At 50.9% G+C, this 13558-nt stretch overlaps 6 protein-coding genes across 6 annotated transcripts; 4 read left to right on the top strand and 2 right to left on the bottom strand.

The window, feature by feature from the left end:
• Positions 1 to 542: 542 nt before the first annotated feature.
• Positions 543 to 2377, top strand: PMZ80_006678 (uncharacterized protein; the record flags this gene model as incomplete). The annotated part of the gene is made up of 5 exons (XM_064875090.1): positions 543 to 792; positions 838 to 916; positions 964 to 1157; positions 1216 to 1899; positions 1947 to 2377. The coding sequence occupies 5 exons, from the start codon at positions 543 to 545 to the stop codon at positions 2375 to 2377; spliced, it is 1638 nt and encodes a 545-aa protein (XP_064729490.1).
• A 723-nt stretch (positions 2378 to 3100) lies between these two features.
• On the top strand, positions 3101 to 3988 carry PMZ80_006677 (uncharacterized protein; the record flags this gene model as incomplete). The annotated part of the gene is made up of 1 exon (XM_064875089.1): positions 3101 to 3988. The coding sequence occupies one exon, from the start codon at positions 3101 to 3103 to the stop codon at positions 3986 to 3988; it is 888 nt and encodes a 295-aa protein (XP_064729489.1).
• Positions 3989 to 4675: 687 nt separating this feature from the next.
• On the bottom strand, positions 4676 to 5561 carry PMZ80_006676 (uncharacterized protein; the record flags this gene model as incomplete). The annotated part of the gene is made up of 3 exons (XM_064875088.1): positions 4676 to 4968; positions 5109 to 5215; positions 5275 to 5561. 3 exons carry the CDS (start codon positions 5559 to 5561, stop codon positions 4676 to 4678), a joined length of 687 nt encoding a protein of 228 aa, XP_064729488.1.
• A 1149-nt stretch (positions 5562 to 6710) lies between these two features.
• Positions 6711 to 7502, top strand: AXE2 (carbohydrate esterase; the record flags this gene model as incomplete). The annotated part of the gene is made up of 4 exons (XM_064875087.1): positions 6711 to 6780; positions 6839 to 7041; positions 7094 to 7273; positions 7329 to 7502. The coding sequence occupies 4 exons, from the start codon at positions 6711 to 6713 to the stop codon at positions 7500 to 7502; spliced, it is 627 nt and encodes a 208-aa protein (XP_064729487.1).
• Positions 7503 to 8636: 1134 nt separating this feature from the next.
• On the top strand, positions 8637 to 10524 carry PMZ80_006674 (uncharacterized protein; the record flags this gene model as incomplete). The annotated part of the gene is made up of 5 exons (XM_064875086.1): positions 8637 to 8798; positions 8852 to 8905; positions 8987 to 9241; positions 9399 to 9426; positions 9473 to 10524. 5 exons carry the CDS (start codon positions 8637 to 8639, stop codon positions 10522 to 10524), a joined length of 1551 nt encoding a protein of 516 aa, XP_064729486.1.
• A 929-nt stretch (positions 10525 to 11453) lies between these two features.
• Positions 11454 to 13136, bottom strand: PMZ80_006673 (uncharacterized protein; the record flags this gene model as incomplete). Its single annotated transcript, XM_064875085.1, has 4 exons — positions 11454 to 11856; positions 11905 to 12503; positions 12549 to 13058; positions 13131 to 13136. 4 exons carry the CDS (start codon positions 13134 to 13136, stop codon positions 11454 to 11456), a joined length of 1518 nt encoding a protein of 505 aa, XP_064729485.1.
• Positions 13137 to 13558: the final 422 nt, after the last annotated feature.

The following is a 13558-nucleotide window of genomic DNA, read 5'->3' as shown; positions in this document are numbered from 1 at the left end:
GCTTTGTGCGAGACCACATGGGGAAGCATGTGTGGTCAACTTCCAGGGGGTCGCCACGCCTGGAAATCGGACCGAACAGCAGCCTTGTGTACCGTCCCAAATGTTTCAATTTGTTCTAAGCTCGTCTCGCCACCTTCCGGACAAATGGTTGGCCTTGTGGTCCTTTCTGGTGCCTAAGAGCGGCCACCAAGTTTGCCCGTGAGGTATCAGACACGAGTTCCAGAAGCTAGATTGGGAGAAAGGTCGTAAATCAAGTGCCGAGTACGGCTTGGGTAAGGATGCTGGACAGCTCTAGATTACAGTAGGCATAATATCGGCTCATGGTCCGTACTGTACGTCAGCTGTGATAGGCTTGGGAGACCCCGGTCGTGCCCTTCCCCGCACTTCAGCTCTCCACGGGGAGCTGCTGTGGACTCACACGCCTCGTGCTGCAGATCCAGTGCTAGCTCAAATTGAGCACATTGACAACTTTCATAGTCTGAAGCAAGGCACTTTTTCATGCCTTTGCTGCATCTTCACCTATACTCAGCTGTACCGACAACATGCCTCTCGGCATACTCGACGATCACAAGCTCGAGCATGTGCCGGGCACGGCACCGTTGAACGAGCTTGGCCGTGAAGATCTCGAGATCGACCAAGGTATCGACCGGAACCTGCTCAAACATGATCCAACAGGGCAGATTGTTCTTGTACCACAGCCATCCGATTCGCCGAATGATCCATACAACTGGTCCAGATGGAAGAAGGAAATGTTCACTGTGGTCATCGCATATGGATGTGGTTGCGTTGGCGGTAGGCAGATGCCCTGATGTTTGTATCCAAAGCTGACCATTGCAGCTGTTGGGCCCCTGCTCACACCTGCGTTTGTGCCCCTAGCCTCCGAGTTTGGTGTACCCCTGCAGCGCTTCACTCTTGGGTAAGCATCCCCGCGCCAGGCTCTCGACATGGGCTGACATGGTGGAGATGCAACGGATCCTGCATCGTCTCGATCGCGGCGGGCAGCCTGATTTGCAACACTTTGGCCGTCAAGATAGGTAAACGTCCGGTTTACCTGGCCACAACTCTCGGACTTGCAGTATCATGTTTCTGGGCAGCTGAGGTCAAGAGCTTTGGCTCACTTGCCGGTGCAAGGACTGTGCAAGGCTTCTGCATGGTGAGTAGTCCCCGAAAACAAATCGTCGCATGTGCTGACTTGTCTCTTGGCACCCTTCGAAGCACTGATTCCTGCTTCAATTGCTGACATCTGGTTCGTGCATGAACGTGGCTTCCGAGCGGCCATCTTCAATCTTGGGGTTCTGGGAGGCATCAACTTGGCTGGTCCGATTGCTGGTTCTGTCATCCAGTATGGCTCATATCGCATCGCAATGCACGCTATGGGCGGCGCCTTTGTCTTGATGTTATTGCTTGTCATCTTCTTCATGCCAGAATCAGCATACCATCGAACAGGCGCGCTTAATATCGATACAAGCGACAAGACAATCACAACCGATAAGCTAGAGAAGAGCTTTGAGAAAGCCGAAGTGCAACAGATTGAAGGAAGAGGCATGTCGATAAGCAGCACCGAACCACCGCTGTCGTGGAAGCAGGAACTGCGGCCTTGGTCGGGCTATTTCGACCACGTCTCTTTCTGGCGTACATTGCTAAGGCCTTTCGTGGTCATTGCATCGCCGGTTGTGCTGTGGGCAACGCTACTCTTCACGACGTGCATATCTTGGCTTGTATTGATCTCGATCACTCTATCGCAGATCTTCGCAGCTCCGCCGTACAACTTCTCCGTGAGTGCCGTGGGGGCGACCAATGTGTCGTCATTTGTGGCCTCCGTAATTGGTACGCTCGCTGCTGGGCCGATCATTGATGGCGTTGTGAAGCTCCTGTCAAAGCGTAACAGGGGCATATTCGGTGAGTTTTGCTTGGACTCAACTGCTGCAAGCGCTGATCAAACGCAGAACCCGAATTTCGCTTGCCAGTCATGGTGACTTACCTCATCTTCACGGCTACAGGATTTTTCGCATGGGGCGAGAGTCTGTACCGTCAGCAACCGTGGCCAATTCCTGTCATCGTCTGCATGGGCCTGATCAATCTTGGTGTCCAACTAGGCACATCTTCTGTGGTAACATACGTCTGCGACAGCCATCGAGAGCAATCGGCGGAAGCCTTCGCCATCATGAACTTCATCAAGAACCTGTTCGCATTCGGTCTGACATTCTATGTCAATGACTGGATTGCAATGCAGGGTGTCCGGAACTGTTTCTTCGTCATTGGTGGCATTACTGTTGGCTGCTTTGTGACAACGATACCAATGTATGTTTGGGGCAAAAGAGCTCGGAGTTGGGTATTCAGATACAAGGTCTTAGATCGGGTATTGAAGGCGGTCTAGGCGGCACGGCGCGACTACGGACCTGGACTTGTTGCACGATCTCGAGCATCAATAAATGTTCAGAGTAAGAAAATTGAGGTGAGATTTGCCCGGATGCTTTTGAGTTGGTGAGGTGAGCTTATCCTGCATCACCGGCAGCCGCAGGCGATCGAAGCTGCTGTGAAGCTTTGTCCAGCTCCGCCCGGAGATCAGCGTGGCCAGGAATAGGCTCGGATAACAAGCACTGGTGTATAATCCCTGAACAATGAAAACAAAGTTGAGTGGGCGTCTCGTGAGTTCGTGAACCAATCTCAGCTTCTATTGCACGATTTACTCTACATGCCATGGCCTCCTTCCCGAGATGTCATAAGCCGTCAGCCTAATAAACGCTCGCTGGTTCAAGGTTTCCCAAGATACATCGCCCTCTTCGCGTGTAGCGCCAGCACCGACTTTCTTTTGATGTAAGCTCCAGGATGCCTCGTTCTGTCGAGCGGCTCATTGTTCGCCACAAAGGCCCTGTTGTGGTGAATGAACAATACTCTGCTACTCACGCTACGTATATATGACACAGATGTCTGACAGCAGTACGAAAACCTAAAATTCTCCCACAAAATTAATATCGTATCAGCAACCACAAACCTAATATTGAACATATACGATATAAATCCAGCTAAAACTTCATCAAACCAGACGACTATACAAGGAGTTGCTAACGGGGCACCAGAGCATAAGGACAAGCACAGTATGTCTGAACAGAAGAAGCAGCAGTACCGAGGTGGTCCTCAGAAGTGCGAAGCAAGCGACACATTCCTAGCAGTAGACACATTGTCCGAGCTTGTGAATGAATTTGCCAACATCCAATGCCGCTTGACTTCAAACGAAGAGATCGATCAGGTAGGTGTCGAGACAGCAATTCGTGAACTGACGGGCAGCTATAGGCTCTCCTCACGGCTAAGAGCAGAAATCGCAGGACACTTTACGACGCTCGACGAACGATATGGTGGCCAACCGGGAAGCGTTGCAGAGTGGGATCTGCAAGATTTCGAGTCTGAGGAATCTGAGGAGGAATCTGAAGAATCTGAAGAGGAATCTGAAGAATCTGAAGAGGAATCTGAGGACTCTGAGGAAGAATCTGAGGAATGCGAGGAGAACGACAGAGAACAGCAGCCGAAAAAGGCGTCAACCCTGGTCAAGGACCTGAAGAAGGCGCCAACGAAGGATAAGCCAACAGCAGAGGTCACAAGGAAAACCCAGCAACAAATCGAAGCGGCTACACAAACGTGCAAGCTGCTAGGCATGTACGTCAACCAGGTCTTGATCCAACTGACAGAGTTCGCAGACGAAATGTACCGAGCCTATGACCGAAGTCAAGGCATAACAATGGCTGGTGTGCTCATTGGCAAGGCACAAGCATTGCCTCCGCCCTCTCTTGCTTGCAGAGGCCTTGAGGCTCGGTCTGGCAATCACCCGCGGAACATTCCATTGCGGAACGCGGACAAGGACTTACAAGAATCCCACAAGGATTTGACCCGACTCTTCGTCGAGTTCGCTAAGCTTGAAGAGTGCCTTGCGACTTTGTGGGCAGCTATGTACAAGTCTGCGAGCAGTCACAGATCATGCGAATCGCCCTGAGATTTCTGTAGCCTGGCAGCGTAGCATAGACAAGAGGTCGAGCAATCGTTGCATATTTCAACACATCGTTGACGATAGTTGTAATATAGTAGAGTATCACGCCAGTCGTGCCCAGAATATCGAAACCACTTAGGGTCAATTTAGCCCTCATAGCACTGTAGACACTGTAGGACCCGTACGCTTGACATGCAGGTTCGAGCAATGTTGACCAGGCTGCGTTATTCTTACTTCGAATATTCGTGCTCATGTTACTTGTGTCACTTGAGGTGAGGTGCTGATTCTTCGTGAAGCAGGAATCCCCGAATACAGTGGCAGTTTATCTCGAATCAGGGAGGATACAATCCCCGAACTTGAATGTCATTCAGAATCAGCGCAGATAAAGGACAGCAACATGACCTCTGCAGCCTGCAACCGGGGCAGCTAGTAAGAGTTCAGACGTTGATGACCGTACTGGCGCATTCCTCACGCCTGAAAGGGGCAATATACTCCTTTCTTTACAGTCTTGAGATAGTATGCTCCGAGGGCATAACCGAACCGTGTACGTCAAGAACATCTATGGCAACGGGGCGCCAAGATCATAGTATGAACGATACTTCTCGAAACGACTATATCATAGAACCTTCACAAATATTGGTCCTAGCTGCACCAAAGGCAACCGTGTACGTATTCCACCTCGTGTTGGACACCTCAAGAAACGGTAATGCTCGAAGAACCACTGCTCTGATATCCTTCCGTAGCAACAATCTGATAGTCATGTGCTCCCAACTTCATGCCCAACTTTGCCCAGGCATTGAAGTGGTTCGCCGTGGTAACAGTACCGCCTACTCGTTTTGACGTCCGAACAGACCAGAACTGTGTGAATGTAGCTGTACCTTGGATAGAGGGAGCGTTGACACGAGTTGCCGTGTAGATGTTGTACGTGCCGCCATCCGACTGGACTTGTCCTCGATATGTCGCTCCACTACTTGGGTTATATGTTCCTATGATACATTAGTCAGTCTGTATCGGCATGAGCGTGGTCGGTAGAGTCTCAAATCAGATGATCTAGGCAGTGAGGATATGCGCTTTGCCGGTCGGTATACGGTCGATCCGAGACAGCTACCATAGGAAAAGCACGTACCAAAGGACTCCACTATGTAGTATTCAATCAATGGGTTCGTGGTCCAGCCATAGACGGCGAGATAGCCATTTCCACTTGGGTTGAACGAGCCTGAGTAGTTGATGGTTCTGAGCATTGATCAGTATTTCTGGTGAAATTGAAGCTTAATGGAAGTGAGGAAGCTTACCTGGCACTTCCTGTCCTCCACCCTTTCCCAGCAACGAAGTTACCAACATTTGACCATTGTACGGTATAAGAACCGCCAGGTCCATTGTTGTAGGTAACAGATCCACCACCATCGGTCCAGAATGAGTAGTAGTACCCGTTGTTCGTGCCGGTGCCAGCAGGAGTTGAGCGTTCTTCGAAGACATTGGTGACCGCCGAAATACTGGTGTCGAGTGGTTCGGCAACAGGAGCACTGAGTACTCCAGCAAAGGCTGCCAAGCCAAGAAGCAATGATGAGAAGGAGACCATGATTGCAAGGTATCAGTGATGTTTGTGAACAGTTTGAGGAGCGCAAAGTCCGCTACCTCACACTGCCTTCATATACATTTCCACGGTACGTGCTCTGCAGCTTTTTATGTTCCCTTGGACCAGGTCGATACGCCTGAGCGCAATTTTGCCGCCGCATGTTCATCCCGGTCTGTCCTACTCTGCTGGGTTGTTGTCAAGTTCGAACTCACGGTGCAACCAGTCGTACAACTGCATATTAGCCGGTATCTCATGATGCTTGAATTGCTTGATCACAAGGACTGCACCGTGCATAAGCCTTGTGGCACGCCGATGCACATGGTTCGTCCTCATCAAGCTCAGAGGCCTGGAATTTCAAAAAGATCTTGGCAAGAGATCAGGGGCTTTCGATGTATCGTGTCGATCATGAAGATCTGCAGATTCAAGGATCATGGTCCGTGACGCGCCAGGTCTACCGAGATGCGGAGTACCAATAAGTGCCCATGCTGAAACGTAGTTTGTTTAGGCTAAATTGCCGACAACAATCTATAGCGCCGGTGGCTGATATCCTGCGCTCGAGGTACAATTATGAAGTCATTCCGGTCCTGGTACTGAAATTGCGAAGTCATCTGAGGAGGTAGCAGGGTCGTGTGATATGGAGGGTCGGGTGGTTGATTGCAGCGAGCACGGTTTGAAGGATACTGGGTTCGTTATGCTTGAGGCGATATGCTTGTAATCCGGCCTGGTTCTGTTTCGAGACGTCGCCTGTAAGGTTCGTGCGTGCCACGTCGAGGTCAACCTTGCATCGGTAGTGAGCGTCTCATGGTTTTGAAGGGCTAGGACTTGGTCCAGGCAGTCCTTCGCCACGGCACGATTGTTCGATCCAGCACCCTTCCAGAGGATCCTGGACAACACTCGCTGTCGGCCGGATGGCAGCTGCAATAGATTTAGCCATTACAGCTGTTGGCTGTGAGCCCTGCTATTCCCGTGTGTGGGTTATGCCTTTTGCTGTTCCCATATAACGCTGGAGCACTCCCAGCGTCGTGAGGAAACCGCACAGATCGCATACACGAGCTCCAAGAAATCTCCAGGTTAGCAGTCATAGCCGAAGGCATCTTGATTCAAGCGAACGAACTGACCTTCATCCTAGAGTGTTCGCCCAGGAATTCCACAATGCATCTTTCAACGGGCCTAACAATAGCTGCTTTGGCTGCCGGTGCTCTAGCCAAGCCAATCGAGGAACGTGCGGCGTGGCCCCAATGTTCACATTTTCGGCGCCCGCGAGACTACGGTGCCATCAGGTTATGGCTCAGCCGGTACCTTCGTCGATCTTATTCTGAACGCCTACCCTGGGTCAACCGCTGAGGTAGTCAACTACCCTGCAGCAGGTGGCGATTCATACGGCTCGTCTGTTCAGCAAGGTACGCAGAACGTGGCCAACCAGATCAATACCTTCAACACACAATGTCCCAACACGAAGCTTGTGGTCGTTGGGTACTCGCAGGTAAGCTTGAGGCCTTCGAGCATAGTGTTCGCTATGGCTGATAATAATCCAGGGGTCACAAATCGAGGACAATGCGCTTTGCGGTGGTGGTGATCCCAACCAGGGCATCACCAACACCAATTCTCTCATCTCATCAAGCGCCAACAATGCCATCAAGGCTGTGATATGGGCCGGTAATCCAAGAAATGCACCAGGTCAGCCATATCACTATGGCAGCTGCACTGCAGGTGGCGTAAGTCTTCTCTATAAGATGATGGTGAAATTGAGTCTAACCAGTCGATGTATAGTTTGACCCGCGGCCGAACGGATTCACCTGTCCAGCATATCAATCGCGTATTCGTTCATACTGCGACGCGTCCGACCCATATTGCTGCAACGGTAATAATGCTGCCACACACCAAGGATATGGCTCAGAGTACGGAGAAAATGCTTTAGCGTTCGTAAAAAGCAAATTGGGTTGATGTAGGCTCGGCGATGACATAGGGTAGCGTGAAGACCTTTCACAGCCGGGTGTTGTTTGGCGGCCTCGCTTTACGCGTTTTTCGCATCGTAACCATCCCCGACGGATCCATCCTTATCTGGGGTGAACGCCGTCGGTCGAAACCGGTACACATCAATCCTCTTGACATTATTGTGGCAATCGGTAGTTCACTTGAAGGGACGCGCTTGTTCGCAGAAAGCTGCACTCTGCGCCGCATAAACCTTTTGCCTCATACCCACCCGGCCGCCCTGCCGTCTCACGTTCGAGAGTAGTCTCTCATCTTTCGTCAACTTGATGTCCTCGTATTGGACACACATTCTCGCCGCTCCAGTACGCTTATGCCGCCCAAATTTGTGCTTCTCGCGATATTCAAGTTATCTGCGGATGCTTGGCAGAGGAACTTCGAGCTTTTCCTGTCAGTCCTCAGCCATAGATGGATTTTGGTTGCTGTCGAATCTGACAATCAAGGAAACATTGACATCAGTTTAAAGGCTAGCTTATGCCGTGTCTTCCCACACCAGTCATATACTTTTCTTAAGTTGAAAAGGGTTGCGTGCCTCGATCGAAGAACGGGTACTACGCTTTCGTAGCTTCTGCTGGCCTGCTAAGAACTCGTGCCAAGCATCCGCAGATAACTTGAATATCACGATACGGAATGGCAACGTTGTTGGTCCGGTAGGGGAATGGTCTTCTCCAACATATCAAGGTCTTCCAATGTGCCAAAGTTGCCTTCGGGCTGAATCATGAAATTGTGACTCTGACAAACCTGCAATTGGTCTGCTTCGACTTAACATGATGCTGCCAAGTCTACACCCACTTTCGATTGGCTGCGGAAGCTGGTCAAGAACAGCTTGCTTGCTTGGCGACCGTTTTCCCCCGGACCTCGGACATATAAAATGCGGGGAGGGAGAAGGCGACACGGTAGGCCTGGATATGCATGCTGGGACACCCCTGAGCAGACCGGCAACCGGTTGCGGTACGGCGCTGAGGGCGATAGTTTCTGCATATATTGCCAGAATGTCCTTCACAAACATGCAACGAGAAGCAAGCCAGTTCTTCAAGCTCGTGCCACTACGAAGAGCTCCCCCTTGCTTTAGCTTTGATCGATCCAACCATGGCAGAAAAGGTGATTCAAGACTACGATGTTGTATCCATTGAAAAGAAAGAGACTAGAGCGACACACGTTGAGGAACTTGTGTCGAAAGGGCTCACCTACGAGGATGCTGCGTTCCTTGACGGTGTCTCAAAAAAGGAGGAAAGTCGCATCTTCCACAAGGTCAGTCGAGTATGGCCTGCATCACCTGAAGCGCAAGCATTGACAGAAAATAGGTCGATGTCAGATTAGTACCGATGCTCGCGCTGCTGTATCTCATAGCCCACATCGTGAGTCTCTTCGGTCGAGCTTCTTTCAACCCCACTTCACGCTGGCCATGCTGGTGTGGTATTCGAGCTAATAACTACTAGGACAGAGCCAATATCGGCAACGCTAAGATCGAGGGCCTCGAAGCCTCTCTCAATATGGAAAAGACCGACTACAATGTGGCGGTAGCAATATTCTTTGTGCCATATATCCTCGGCGAGGTGCCCTCCAACATGCTTCTAACCAGGTTTCGGCCTTCATGGTACATCGGTGGCCTAGTGTTGGCGTGGGGGATTGTGATGACCTTCACCGGTGTGGTGCAATCATTTGGGGGGCTGTGTGCCACAAGGTTCCTTCTGGTCAGTTTCCCTGATCACTCCGTCACAGTCTAACGAGCAATATGCCTCACCTGAAGCTTTGATGTCCGAGACGTATTGCACGATGTGCTTCCTATACATCTGGCGTCCCCCCCAACACAGATCTTGCGATTACAGGTTTACTAACGTGTGTGCACAGGGTCTCTTCGAAGCTGGTTTCTTCCCTGGTATGTGGGCCATGGCAAAATATTCATACTGTACTAATGTAGACAGGTGCGATCTTCCTGGTTGGACAATGGTACCCTCCAGCCAAGACACAAACAAGAATGGCCATGTTCTACTGCTCCAGCGCCCTCTCAGGAGCCTTCTCAGGTCTGCTTGCTTTCGGAATTGCCAAGATGGACGGCACCGCAGGCTATGAAGGATGGAGATGGATCTTCATACTCGAAGGTATTGCATCCGTCGCCCTCGGGGCCTTCTGCTTCATTGCACTGCCAGATTCACCTGCAAGGTCCACCAAATGGCTCAAACCCGACGAGATCCGCTTCCTCGAGCTGAATCACCTACTCTACCGAGGCAAACGCCAGACCGAAGACGTACAAGGCCCGAAAAAGAAGTTCCAGTGGAGCGTGCTCTGGCAGGTCGTGACAGACCCCTTCTTGTACCTGCAAGCCCTTGTCTTCATGTCAAATGCCGTGCCGAACTACGGCCTCAAGTTCACTATGCCGCAAATCATTCGCAACATGGGCTTTACCAGCTCGAGAGCTCAGCTTCTGACAGCTCCGCCGTACGCTTGCGGCGCCATCTCCGCGCTCGTCTCCGCCTTATTAGCCGATCGATACGTCTGGCGTATGCCATTTATCGTCGGCGCCCAGACGCTGCTAATCGTGGCGTACACCATTCTATTCGTGAAGGCAGAATACATCGCAGATAACATCGGTCTCTGCTACTTCGCAGTCTTCGTGGCCTGCGTGGGTATCTACCCTATCCTGCCCGGCTGCAACGCCTGGACAATCAATAACCTTGCTGGCCCGTCGAAGAGAGCAGCGGGAATCGCATTCATGATCTGCCTAGGAAACTGCGGGGGTATTCCCGGTAGTTTCATCTTTCTTGAGAGCGAGAAACCAAAGTATCCGACTGGCTTTGGCAGCTCGTTGTCCTTCGCAGCCGCCGGCATTGTTGCGGCGCTGACGTTAGAGTTCTCCTTTTGGACCATCAATAAGAGAAATGCAAGGCATACCGAGGCTGAGTGGAGGGAGAAGTATACAGAGGGACAGCTTGAGAAGATGGGAGACAGGAGCCCACTGTTCAAGTATTCACTGTGAGAAGCAGCGTCGCTGAGCCTCGAAACCCCATACACTTTCGACACCGGCGTGCCCCCGGGGTGACAAAAGTACAATTCCAGCCACCTCTATTATCTAGCATATAGACACAAGACTGCCCCGATACTGGGTCAGTCCTTCAAGCAATTCATACCTTTCCAATCATATTGCTGCTACGGGGTCGAAGCCTCGAGATTTGAGCCGAGACACCTCATCCACCGGCCAGCCGTGTTAGGATATCCGTTGCCGCCGACAAAGGGAGTCGTGCGAGCTGCTCTTCATATCGATAGTTGGTCTTAGCTGACCTATATCTACTTGAGTACCTGAGCAAGGTCTCGAGACACACACAAGCTCAGTATATAGCTAGGTTTTCGAGGTCCCGCTATGCAGTATCGCTATCGAGCGACCCTGGTGAGAAGCAGCATTGTTGAGCAACAGGGCGGAGAACACCACTCGAGTTGCAAACGACGACTCGTGGTGGCTACAAGGCACGAGGTCAGGCCATCCGGCTGTGTCTCTAAGTTGGCTTCTTCTCCTTCCAGCAACTAGTCGCTACCTCGATCAAAGGCATGCTCCGCGATATCTGTTAGACGTGTGGGGCCTTCCAGAAGACGCCAATATCAGTCATGGCACTACACTTCGAACATTGATCTCTCATATTGAATTCTAGCATTCGAGTCGGCTACCTGCATAACTCTAATTGTATCGTGAAAAATGTCTAGCGCCGAGAACTGAAAGAGCAATGGTAGCCAGCCTGCATGTCGCTCATCATACTGGAAATTGTGTATATCTTCAAGTAGTACCGTGCGCACAAGCCGTTCATCTTGCTGACCATGGGGTATCTCTTTGAGCAAGTTTGTGCTCGCATGTATCGTTGAACAATGATTACGTAACGAGCCGTGTAACCACCAGAATTCTGACCGACCTTTGTCTTACTTCGCCAAGCTGAGCAGGTACTTCTCCATGCCTCGGACATCGAATTGGCGAATCCACTGTCGAGTAGTGTAGTACGACATGTGAGATGAAGCCTCGTATCGATCTTTATCTGTGAGAAGGAGGTCGAGTTCTCGCATCCAGGGGCCAATATCTTGTTGTGGGATGATGTAGTTACCATTTGTATTTCGCTTCGTGCCACAGACCTTGTTGACTTGGAGAAGCGGACCAACATATCGCTTGGATTCTGCTAGGCCACCGACGTCAGAAGCGATTACAGGGATGCCTCGAAGTTGAGCTTCGGTAGCAACAAGGCCCCATGCTTCCTGCCAGAGCGATGGTACGATCAACACGCTGATATTGTCGAAGGCTGGCTCCATATCGGTAACGGGGTCAAGTGTCCTATGTAAATGTGAGCAGATAATATCTCAAGTTCACAAGAAGCCTTACTTCACTCCTGCAGCTTGCAGGTCTTTGATCATGTCGGGGTCCGTACCCCACGAAATGTATGCGACGAAGTTGTACACAGGTCGGTTGAGTAGCTCATCCCAGTTATTCTCGACAACTCGCTGCTTGTTTTCTCTCGCCATTCCCAGGAAAATCTCGTATCCTTTGACAAAAGCAGGATTAACCATGGCAACAGTCTGCTTTGCAAAGTTGTGTCGATATCTCGGCCAATCACCTGTGTCTTTGTCTTTGTAGGACCACGCATGATTTGGGATCATCTCGGAGTCTAGGCCGCAATGATCTTTAGCGTATTTCTGGACTGCCTTTGAGACAGCAACGAGGCCATCCAGCTCTTTGAACAAAGGTAGCTCGGCCTGAGTCTTAGCGCCTCCTGAGATGCCGCCTGCGTATGGACCAGCTGGTAATTGCTCGAGGGTGTGAATGACTTCGATTCGTGCTGCTTTTTCTCGGAGTGCCGGCATCTCGGCTGTCACAACGTTGGCGAAGGCATCATTGAAGATGACGTGGGTTGTTTCGAACTTCGTGAGGTGGTCTGCGATCCAATCGGCGTATAGCTGCGCACGGGCAGATCGCTCTCCAGTCTCGATCAGTTAGTCAAGGATTCTTACAGCAGGCAAGGAACTCACCTCGATCCAGGTAGCAGCATCCTCTTGCTGGATGTTGTTTGGGTAGGTGGGAATCATGACTTCAGCATCAAGAGCAACGCAAAGGACATCGTGCACGTTCTTGAACTTCCACCATGTCACCTTTACCTGCTCAGAGTTGGTATCAAGCATGTATGTGCTGCCCCACGTCCACTCCGAGTCTTGAAATTTCTTCTCAGCTTTGAGCTCCGCAACTGCGCTGTTGATATCCTTTTTGTAGGCCCAACAGAATTGCATGGTTGTGTGACCATGCTTGGCCAAGGCGAAAAGAGTGGCATAGTTGCCTCGGAATCCTCCAGAAGGTGGCTTCAAACCCGCGGCGGTCTGAACCATGGCCACTCGCATCTGACGATAGCCATCGATTTGCGCACGGTCTGGAGAGACCACTCTTGGGTGCTGATAGATCTCATGATCTCGAAGCGACTCGTCAGATGCTGCAGGTGAGCTTCGAGGAGTCAACTCCTCCGACTCGGTATAGTTTCTTGAGAAGCGCTATCATTGTCAGTATTGATCAATCGAAGAACAGGTCGATATTTCCAGTACTATTGACGGGAGACTGCTTACATTCATTCTGGTAGACCTTGTAGAGCCACAAGTCAGAAGGTGCGAAGGTGCTGATAGCTTAGTGTGTCTGCGCAAGTTGACTGGCATGGGTCAAGGCTGGAAATCAAGTGGGTCAGTGATATACTTACCCAGTGATCTGGACACAATCTTGATTGTATTGTGGGGATATGGGACGAGTTTCTATTGAAGTCGAGAAGTTGTCGTGATTGTCGAAGATGGAAGAAATGGCTGGTGTGGTCAGAGTGAACGAATATCGAAGGTCACAACTGAAGGACTTCAATTAAATAAGGCGCCAAGACCACAGGAGGTGTTGCACTTGCTGTGTCGAGGCTAAAGGTGCAATTTCCTCTCAGTCAAGTCAATGTGAACTTTATCGAGAACCAACACATCTGGACCATTGCCAACGGCCCAGATATATTGAGTCCCTA

The sequence above is a fragment of the Knufia obscura genome (assembly GCF_036327395.1).
Source record: "Knufia obscura strain CCFEE 5817 isolate CBS 148926 chromosome Unknown scaffold_7, whole genome shotgun sequence".
Taxonomy (NCBI): domain Eukaryota; kingdom Fungi; phylum Ascomycota; class Eurotiomycetes; order Chaetothyriales; family Trichomeriaceae; genus Knufia; species Knufia obscura.
Note: the sequence above shows the minus strand (reverse complement) of the source record. Positions and strands in the feature narration are given on the sequence as shown.